Consider the following 9,481-nt stretch of genomic DNA (forward strand, 5'->3'; position numbering starts at 1 on the left):
CCCCGAGATTGGGATTTTTTTTTAATCGAGGGGGTTTTTTTTGGGGGGGGGTGGGGGGGGGGGGGGTGCCCGCATGGAGTTTCTCCAAAAAAAATATTGTGGGGACATATGTCTTGGCAGAGACTTTTCTGGTGTCTCCCGTCCCATCCTGTCGGCAGGCAACAGGGCTCCCGTTTTGTTGATAACAGTCCGCTCTCCTGGGTCTCCCACCTGTGAGCTAACAAGATCACTCGAAAAGAACGACTGTGTTAACCGCATCTCGCCGGTAGCTGTCGAGTAAAGTCACTTCTTTCGAATATTTACTTTATTTTTTTTTTTCGTTTTTGTCACCCCCCTTTTTCACGAGCCTGCATTTTGTTTGTCATGGATTCACAAACGATCACGATACTGTTCGTTGGCGATGAGAGATGCGGAAAGTCAACCTTGCTATCGTTAGTGATAATCCTGAATGATACAACTATACACTGCATCTATTCCTACATGTGCCCACTAATCCAACAGAAGACAAGACAAGCCAATTCACTAACACCCACCCAGGCGAATCAGCAGAGGCCGTCACAACCTGAAAGGCAGAGATTCCATTACCCTTCTTAGGGACCTCGACCAGCCTTTCATCTTTGATATTCGCACTCGCCGTGGGGACTATCGGCTCGAATTCTACGACACTTCCAGTCCAGAAAGCTGGAGACTTCTTTGGCCCGACCTAGTCATCCTCTGCTATGATATTAGCCAGAGGCTCAGTTTGATCAACCTCCAAAGAGTGGTAAGCGCCGGTTCCATCCAGGGTAAACCGCATCTTTAAACAAACTGATATATTGCGCAGTGGAACAAAGAGGTCCGGACAGCGGGCGTAACCGGCGACAGCACCCCGGTGCTTATGCTGGGCCTCAAGCGGGATCTGCGATCTGAGAATGATCCCAACGGTACCATCTACCCGCAGGAGGCGTATCGCATGGCGCAAGAGATGAGGTTAGACAAGTACATGGAATGCTCTGCGGTGACTGGCGAGCTGCTGGAAGAGGTGTTCGACGATATATGTACAACGGCGCTGAAAACGACAACTTCCGAGGGCGGGCAAAGCGAAGGAGGATGCACAATCATGTGAGTTGTCCAAAGCTGTCGTCATGTCCACGTGTTCAAGAGTTTTCAATGGAGGGTGCTGCGTCCTCGTCGTTCTCTTCTCCTTCCGCGGCCTCTGTGGGTTCGTCAAAGCCGAGAGTCTCGGTGATGATATCAATGATCTTTTGCTGCTCGTCCTCAGTAAAGCGCTCCAACATGTCTTCAACGACCGTGCTAAGAACTGCAACATTGGTGGGCCGAAGGTTGATGATCATGAGCATCTCGCCTTTCGAGAGATCGCTCTGGAGGTTAGCCTCACGAAGCTTCTTAAAGAGCTCATACACCGCTTCCGTGCTGTACTGATGGGTCTTGTCCTGGTTTGCCAATGGGCCAGGCTTGGTTCGGAGATAGGTCAAGAGCTGCTCTAGGTTAGTTTGGGCATGTTCACATTCGTCATGATGGAAGGCTTGCTTACATCCTTAGTGAGAGTAAATTGATTGGGAGGCACTCTCCTGTTCTTGGACCTGTTCTTTTGCTGTTGCTCCAGAATATGCTCATAGACCTCATGGTTTGAGACCAGGTTGCTTTGGCCTTCAAGGATCTTCATTGTGTCGACTTGGGTTGGCTTGTTGCCTAAGAGTGAGAAGCGAAGTCTTGCGCCGACTGCTTGCTGGTGACCACCTGTAGCCTAGGCGAATGCGAATGCGACTGCTTTCGGGAAAGCGTAAGCGTGTTTGGCTACTTGTTTGTTTGGTGTCGAATACGACACAAGTGGTGTTCTTGGAGCAATGTTCTAGACTTGGCGATCTGGTAATGTGATGATAAAAACAAAGGTTGGTGGAGGAGAAGGCCTTTGAGATGGTCCGTCCGTCGCGGTGAATGGTCAGTGGCCAGTGAAATGTTCCATTTCACAAGCGGTTGCACTTGCAGTTCCTGCCACATTGGACTCCCGTCCACTCGTGCCCCGCCATTGTAACGAAGTCAAGAAGTTGCGAACGGACCGCAGCAGCCGCATTCTCAGGACATTGAGCGTTCCTGTCCAATCATTTACAACGCAGTTTGCACTTTGCCCCACCTGGAGCGTCGAGCCGTCGCTGCAGCCAGATTCCTCCAATTGCACATGCCCGGGGAAAAAAAAAAAAATCTCGCACGCGGCACGGGTTCGGTGCGGTGACGGAGTCCCAAACACAGAGAGAGAGCCATTTGGGCAACGAAAGTCCTGAAACAATCATGAGTGTTTGACAACGAGGCACGTCTTCACTTCTCTGTTCGCAACCAAGCTAGTCTAAAAGTGAGGAAATCAGCGAGGCAGAGAGGACGAAGATGGGATTATGAACTTCAAGCAAGCGTGGGGAGCAAATGTGCATCCATGATCAACATCACACCTAATCCAGAAAACCCGTTTTTCCCCCCCATGTCAATTGAAGGTTTCGTTCTCGTCGTTGTTGTGTGTCTGGTTTTTGACCGCGATCCCTCCGCGACAGTGGTGCCAGCGGAGGTGAGGGACACTCTTCCTTGTGACTTCCTTGCTTGACAACCTGGCCCAGGCCTTCATTCCACTGCTGCCACCACCGCACACGCCAACGCCAACCAGGTGAGCCTGTTTGGCACTAACACCAAGTACATGCACTTACTATGTCGCTGCTTTGACGACCGACCTCGCTCCAAGCAGACCCTTGTTAATCAACTGGTTTCTCAAACTCCCACATTACTCGGAATCATCTCGCAGTGATGATCGCCTCTTCCTCCCTCGCTTTGCTCTCCCACTATCTCCTCTTTTATTTCTTCTCTAGACTCTATACAAAAGTTTGGGTCCTCGCATCCTCTGCCTCGTCGCAACTTGTGCTGCTAAAGTCTGACCCAGCTAGACCATCGCCCATTGACTCGGAACGGATTCTTATTCGCCTATCGCTCGGCTCTCAAATCGGTCTTGAAAAAAAATATACCGGCGCAAATTCTTCTTCCCAGACCCGGGAGGAAAAAACCGAGCACGATCCTTCGAAGCCCAGCACGACCTGGCACTCTGAGGAGTCAGCTTGCCCATTGCCTTACGGCTAGTGGCGCTTAAGAGCCTCGCATTACCCAACGCTATCGTGGCCCTGCTTTCATTTCTTTCCGGGCTTGTCCCCTCCGGCCTTCCAGCGACCACCACCGACGCCGCCGCCGCCGTCCTCTCAGACGCCACCTCCTTCGTCTCGATCCCTCCTCCGCCTTCGTCTCTTTGCACGTGCGATCCTGACGGGTCGCAAGATCAAGACTGCAAGATGGTCCGTAACATTGTCGTCCTCGGCGGTAACTCCCACCCCGAATTGGTGGAGAGCATCTGTGGTATTCTCGGCCTGCCCGCCTGCAGCAGGATCCTGACCAAGTTCTCCTCTGGCGAAAGTCGTTGCGAAATTCAGGATTCCGTGCGCGGAAAGGATGTCTACATTATCCAGACTGGCTTCGGTGGCAATGGCAGCAGGCTCAATGACCATTTCATGGACCTCTGCATCATGATCTCTGCCTGCAAGACTGGTTCTGCTCGCAGAGTCACCGCTGTCCTTCCCTTGTTCCCCTACTCGAGGCAACCCGACTTGCCCTACAACAAGGCCGGCGCTCCTTTGTACAAGGCGCCCACCCCCAACGGCGAGAATGGAAAGAATCAGTACACTTTCGACAGTGTCCCGCCCACCCCCGGTCCCGGCGTGCCCAAGACTTCTGGCCTTACCAACAGCTCCGACATCGCCAACCAGATGATCAAGAACGCCCTGACGAATGGTAGCTCTAAGGAGCAGTATACTACCCATGACTACGAGAATCTCTCCATCGTCAACGGTTTCCAGGCCAAGCCCGGTTACAAGCAGTGGGTTGCGCAGGCGGGTACCCTTGTGGCCAACCTTTTGACCTGTGCCGGCTGCGATCATGGTACGTCATTCCAACAAATGGCCTGTGGCCCGAACAATACTGGGGCCTACAACCAGTTGCGAGAGACGCGCGACATGAGGGATTGCTTGTGCACAGGAAATAGCTGCTAACTCACGTCCGTACAGTCATTACCATGGATCTCCACGACCCTCAAGGTACGTGTCTCGGTTGATGTGGAAAACACACATTCACACTTGCGCGAGTAGTTGTGCATTCTTTGTCCTTTCGTCCCATGACGCTGGCCACGGCTGGTAGATTAACTTGTTCCCTGTATAGTCCAAGGATTCTTCGATATCCCTGTCGATAACCTCTACGGACAACCGCTTCTTAAACGCTACATCCAGCAGCACATTCCTAACTGGAGGGATGCCGTCATTATCAGCCCCGATGCTGGTGGTGCCAAGCGCGCGACTGCCATTGCGGATAGCTTGGGTATGGAGTTTGCCCTAATTCACAAGGTAAATGCCCTCCTACAGATTTCCCCGCCAGGATTACCACTTAACCAAGAATCACAGGAGCGCCGCCCTACCAAGATTACCGATCGCCAGAATGCCAGTATGATGCTCGTGGGTAACGTTACTGACCGCGTCTGCATTCTGCTCGACGACATTGCCGACACCGGCAACACTATCACCAGAGCCGCCAAGCTCCTTAAGAAGGAGGGCGCCACCACAATTTACGCCCTGTTGACTCACGGTGTCTTCAGCGGCGACGCTATCAGCCGCGTCAAGGCCTCGGCGATTGACAAGCTGGTCGTTACCAACTCTGTTCCCCAGGACGAGCACAAGAAGCAGCTTGGATCCAAGCTCGACGTCTTGGACATCTCTCCCATCTTTGCCGAGGCGATGCGGCGCGTCCACCACGGTGAATCGATCAGCGTGCTCTTCAACTACGAGTAAAACTGCATATATAACCTTGAACAGACATGATCAGCATTTTCTCGATTATTATATCCGGCGTTCTCGTTCTTTTAGTTTTTGGGGCTGCACTTCGACAGGGGTACACAAAAAAAGAATACACACATACCCATCACATCTAGAGGCTATACAGAGTGAGCTCTCTCTGAGATGATGAGGCAGATGGAATTTCGAGAGGCGTTTTACGGAACTCATGGGATTCCTTTCCAAGAAGGGGTAGGGTAGGAAGAAGCGGGCTTGGGGTAGAAAAAATGAGCTCTTTTGGAGATGACGGAACGACGTAGTGGATGGTTGGTATGCTGTCTTGACTGCTTTTTAGACTTTGGTTGCAACGAAAAGCACAAAAACACGGAAACTCGGCCATGCCTCGTCCTTCTATGTGTCACTGGGGAGAAGGAGAACGAAGTGGTATACCATCTACTACTTGGTACAACCATGCATGCGCACCTTGTCTCATGCGAGCACTACCTCTGGCATTATTTTTGAGATTCTCGGGTATCCGCTTTTGACGGCGACCCTCTCACGAGCCTTTGGACCGGTGAGTTTCGCGTACGCCTTTCAATGGTTCGTAAAGCAGTCGTACCATGTTAGACTTGCTCTGTAATCTCTTTGGCCATCGCCAACTTGTCCATCGGCGGAGGCACGAGAGGACGTTTCTCACAGGTGAGTCTCACGGCCGATGACAGTTTAAGCAACCAGCTTGAACTTACAGTGAGGCCTGATTTCCTAGCGAACATTGGATGGCAATCCAAGGAGAGATGCTAATCAAGCGAGAACTTGAAGTTTGAATAACAACAGCCTTCGAAGTTAAGAGTTGACAAGCGGACACTTTCAGTCTACCTCGAACCCCTTAAACAATGTCAGCTAGATGAGAATACTTGCATTATGTCATGCAAGTAATACAAGATCTACCCAGGGGTAGCACCAGAGGAAAGATCGTGTAACCCTTCCTGCTTCTCTCTTGTGATTACGGCATGTCCGTTGACAGTTTCAACGTTGCACGACACGGTTTGACGTCTTGTGTATTTTGTTAGCTCGTGAAGGTGACGGCACCAAAAAAAAACAGAAAACGAAAGAAAAGAAGAAAAAAACCACCACAAATAAAAACAAAGATTTGCCTACTTTATGCCGATGTTAAGGAGGTAGGGAAGGGAAAACTGCGCAACGAGTGTATGCTGTCTGTCTCTTCTCAGAATATTTGTTCGTCACAAAATCTTTCACGGCTGGCACGGGATGCCCTCCTTCGGCACCGATATCCGTGCCGATCCCAAGCCGCGAACGAGTCAAGCGATCCAAGACAGGAACTGGTTGACGGCGGGAATGCAGCAATGCTGTTCGTTACGTGGGCCAAGTGAGCATAACAAAAAAGTGAAGTGAAACCAAGGGTCTCTGCCTGTTCTAGTGTACATCATACCAAGAGTCATGTGTGTCTCTTGTGGTTTGTGTTTTCTCTCCGAAAACAAGACATCGGTTGTTGCTCATTGGTGTTCGGTTCGGTGCCGCAATACAAGTTGGAATTCTGAAAAAGAAGTATTCTGGAACCACCATTACCCATTAGCTCTCTCTGGTGGGGTGCCGCAAGCGAGTACTTATGACGTTGTTTGTGAAAGCCGTCGTCATGTTGCCCTCGAAAGCGTGGAAGTTGGGTTCTGGAGGGCTTGGCCATGGGGCTAGGCTTCGCTGAGGGGAGTGCTTGTTAGTGGTAGCGTTCTTGGCCGCTTGTTAACGTACACGTATGGGGCTGAGAATGAAGGCTGTTAAGCTGCTCGGGTTATGCCGATTTTTTTCCAAGCCTCTTTTTTAAGGGAAGAAGTTCACGTGATGGAAGCGAAGAAGTTTTAGACACGAAGAAAACCAACCTTTCTCGTATCATACATTGGACATGGGAGAGATGAAAAGTATCATAGGGGAGGGGTTTTGTTAATAAGATGGCAAGGGCGACCGACCAACTGGTAACTGCCTCTTTAGCACCAAAAGCTCTACTACACTAACAGGCGCAGCAGGGCTAGACATGGGGACCTTGCATAGCACACTGTCTTAGTAGAGACGGATAGAGGATGCCGATCTCTGTTTCTCTTCTCGTCGAAGGAGGGGAACTTCCCCTTGGACCACTCATACCCGTACCCGTTCAACATATACACACCGCATCACCTTTGGAACCTTCCCTCTGCCCTAGCAAAGGGGGGCAGTATCACCCACGATAGGAAATTAGACCTTCTAGCCTGGCATTCGACGAGATTGTCTCGAGAATAGCGTCTGGCAAGAGCCCCGGTGTTACTGGTGCAGCAAGACAATCCAGCCGGGCCTCCCGTGTTGTCCCAGGTAGTCAAGTGGTGGAAGATAGATAGGCAGCGGACTGGACGGTTACCCAGAGTTCCAGAGAGCCGAAAGCAGCCTTTGTTGGGAAGAGAAAAAAAAATCAGGTCCCTTGATATTGCAGGGGGGGTTGTTTGGTTCCCAAGCCGATCACCCAACCTTTCTACACTACGCCATATAATACCCTCCACCCCCTTGTTTGTGCGTGCCTCCGTCCCTGGCACGCTCCCGATCTCGAAGAATATGTCCGTACGACCGCCGGTAGCAGAGACCATATTTGACCTGATCGTCTTCGTCGTCTCCCTGGTCAATATCTCCAACAACAGCAGGCAGCTGGATCTCATTGGCGCGCCTAACTACGTCGAACCGCTCTACCTGATCTACCGCCTGTTGTCGGCATGCTTCAAGCCTGGCGGAGCAGCAGCGGTACTGCTCGTGTAGCCACCACCACCGCCGATAGCACTACCACTACTACCACATCCCCATCTCCAGTCACTTCCGGCTCCGAGCCTCCGGCCCCTCCACCCCGGAGCATCTCGGCCCCAGAACCACAACAACCTCGACGAGATGTATCGTATTTCTCCAGACCAACACTGGCTCCTCCGGCTCACAGCTACTGCGGTTATGAATCCCCGTCCGAACTTGAAGATGGCTATATAACGCCGGACCCAACCCACCACCGGCCCGGAGCCCCCTCCGAACCTTTCTGGGCGACCTCGTCGGCATCCCGCCGTCAAAAAGGTGGTGGCAACAACACCCCCATGAAGGCGAGCATGGATGACGTACTCACCAAAGGGCGTAACTTGTCGAAGCGCAAGGTGAGCCTCAGGGATCGCATCACTTGTTATCAGTGGACATGGTTCACCATGACTATGGCCACCGGGGGCGTTGCCAATGTTCTTCATTCCAGTAGGTTCATCCCATTCTCTTGACTTCACCTTCCACGTGGAAAAGAGTTGCAATGTTCTGACTCGGACCGAACATCACAGTACCATACAAGAGTCAATGGTTGACCGGCGTTGGCCTCTTTTTCTTCTTTCTTAATCTCGTTCTTTTTACGGTAAACTGTATCTGTATCACACTTCGGTTTGTCTGGAGCACAGGCAGCTTCCTGCATTCGCTTAATGACCAAACCGAGTCACTCTTCGTGTCTTCAATTGTGAGTCTACTTTACCTCCTCTCTGCAAGATCCCTCAGCTCCTTCATAGTACTCAGGACTAACGCTTCTGATTAAGATTGTCTCGTACGTACACCATCTCGGTCCTTTCCACTCACTCCTCTATCTGCCCGTTGTCATCCATCTAACCAACCCCCTTCCCTTACAGTGCCGGAACGATCTTCATCACCATCTGCCAATATGGCATCCCCAACACGGGTCCTTGGCTGCTCAAAGCTATGGAAATAATATTCTGGATCTACGTCGGTCTGAGTTTCAGCATCAGTGCCTTTCTTTATCTTCTTCTCTGGTCCACCACCGTCTTCCCCATCCACACCATGACGCCCGTCTGGGTATTTCCCGCGTACCCGCTCCTCCTGACGGCCCCCTACGGCGCCAACCTGATTGCTGCCGCCGTTAAATCCGGCCACTTGACTCGGGCGGGCCAGTCTACCATCAATCCAATCTCCATTGCCCTCGCCTCCGTCGCCGTCCAGGGTACCGGCTTTCTGATCTCCTTCATGATCTGCGCCGCCTTTCTTTACCGCCTGATGACCCAGAAGCTACCGCGTGACTACCAACGACCCGGTGTTTTTATTTCTATCGGACCCGGCGCCTTCACCGCCGCGGGACTGGTGCAGCTCGCCAACTCCGCCCCCGATTTTTTACCTACCGAGTTTCTGGGTACGCAGGGCGCTGTGGCCATTTCCATCCTGCGCATGCTGGCTTACATGGCGGGGATCTGGCTCTGGGGCTTGAGTTGTTGGTTCTTCTTGGTGAGCGTCGGTTCGCTGTGGAAGTATTTGAGACCGGAGAGAAAAAGCAAGCTGCAGTTCCAAATGACCTGGTTCTCGTTTGTGTTTCCAAACACGGCGCTGGTGACGGCGACGGAGCAGTTGGGAAAGGCATTTGAGAGCGATGGGTTGAAGATCTTGGGATGTGTCTTGACGGGGTGTATCATAGTGGTGTGGATTGTGGTGTTTTGGCGGATGCTGGAATGTATTTGGAGGAGGGAGCTGTGAGTTTCTTTTTCTTTTTCTCTTTTTTCGTCCTTTTTTGTTTGGCATATTCTCTCTCCTCCCAATACATTCCAGCATCCGCCAAAACACCACAATCCACACCACTA

At 51.7% G+C, this 9,481-nt stretch overlaps 4 protein-coding genes across 4 annotated transcripts in view; 3 read left to right on the forward strand and 1 right to left on the reverse strand.

Annotated features, from left to right (window-relative positions):
* Positions 1–363: 363 nt before the first annotated feature.
* NEUTE1DRAFT_123079 (uncharacterized protein) lies at positions 364–1,112 on the forward strand (the record flags this gene model as incomplete). Its single annotated transcript, XM_009853859.1, has 3 exons — positions 364–431; positions 595–763; positions 824–1,112. The coding sequence occupies 3 exons, from the start codon at positions 364–366 to the stop codon at positions 1,103–1,105; spliced, it is 519 nt and encodes a 172-aa protein (XP_009852161.1).
* Positions 1,113–1,136: 24 nt separating this feature from the next.
* Positions 1,137–1,666, reverse strand: NEUTE1DRAFT_45000 (uncharacterized protein; the record flags this gene model as incomplete). The annotated part of the gene is made up of 2 exons (XM_009853322.1): positions 1,137–1,478; positions 1,535–1,666. The coding sequence occupies 2 exons, from the start codon at positions 1,664–1,666 to the stop codon at positions 1,137–1,139; spliced, it is 474 nt and encodes a 157-aa protein (XP_009851624.1).
* A 1,485-nt stretch (positions 1,667–3,151) lies between these two features.
* NEUTE1DRAFT_147204 (uncharacterized protein) lies at positions 3,152–5,296 on the forward strand (the record flags this gene model as incomplete). Its single annotated transcript, XM_009853860.1, has 4 exons — positions 3,152–3,966; positions 4,092–4,121; positions 4,243–4,424; positions 4,482–5,296. 4 exons carry the CDS (start codon positions 3,324–3,326, stop codon positions 4,863–4,865), a joined length of 1,239 nt encoding a protein of 412 aa, XP_009852162.1.
* A 2,146-nt stretch (positions 5,297–7,442) lies between these two features.
* Positions 7,443–9,481, forward strand: part of NEUTE1DRAFT_123081 (uncharacterized protein) — a gene marked incomplete at both ends in the record, with an annotated part of 3,377 nt that continues 1,338 nt past the window's right edge. The window contains 4 exons of the mRNA XM_009853861.1: positions 7,443–7,588; positions 7,660–8,108; positions 8,388–8,406; positions 8,525–9,373. Of these exons, the coding sequence (XP_009852163.1) occupies positions 7,443–7,588; positions 7,660–8,108; positions 8,388–8,406; positions 8,525–9,373 (1,463 nt within the window). The remainder of the gene's footprint in view (positions 7,589–7,659; positions 8,109–8,387; positions 8,407–8,524; positions 9,374–9,481) is intronic.

Source organism: Neurospora tetrasperma (assembly GCF_000213175.1).
Source record: "Neurospora tetrasperma FGSC 2508 unplaced genomic scaffold NEUTE1scaffold_4, whole genome shotgun sequence".
Taxonomy (NCBI): Eukaryota; Fungi; Ascomycota; class Sordariomycetes; order Sordariales; family Sordariaceae; genus Neurospora; species Neurospora tetrasperma.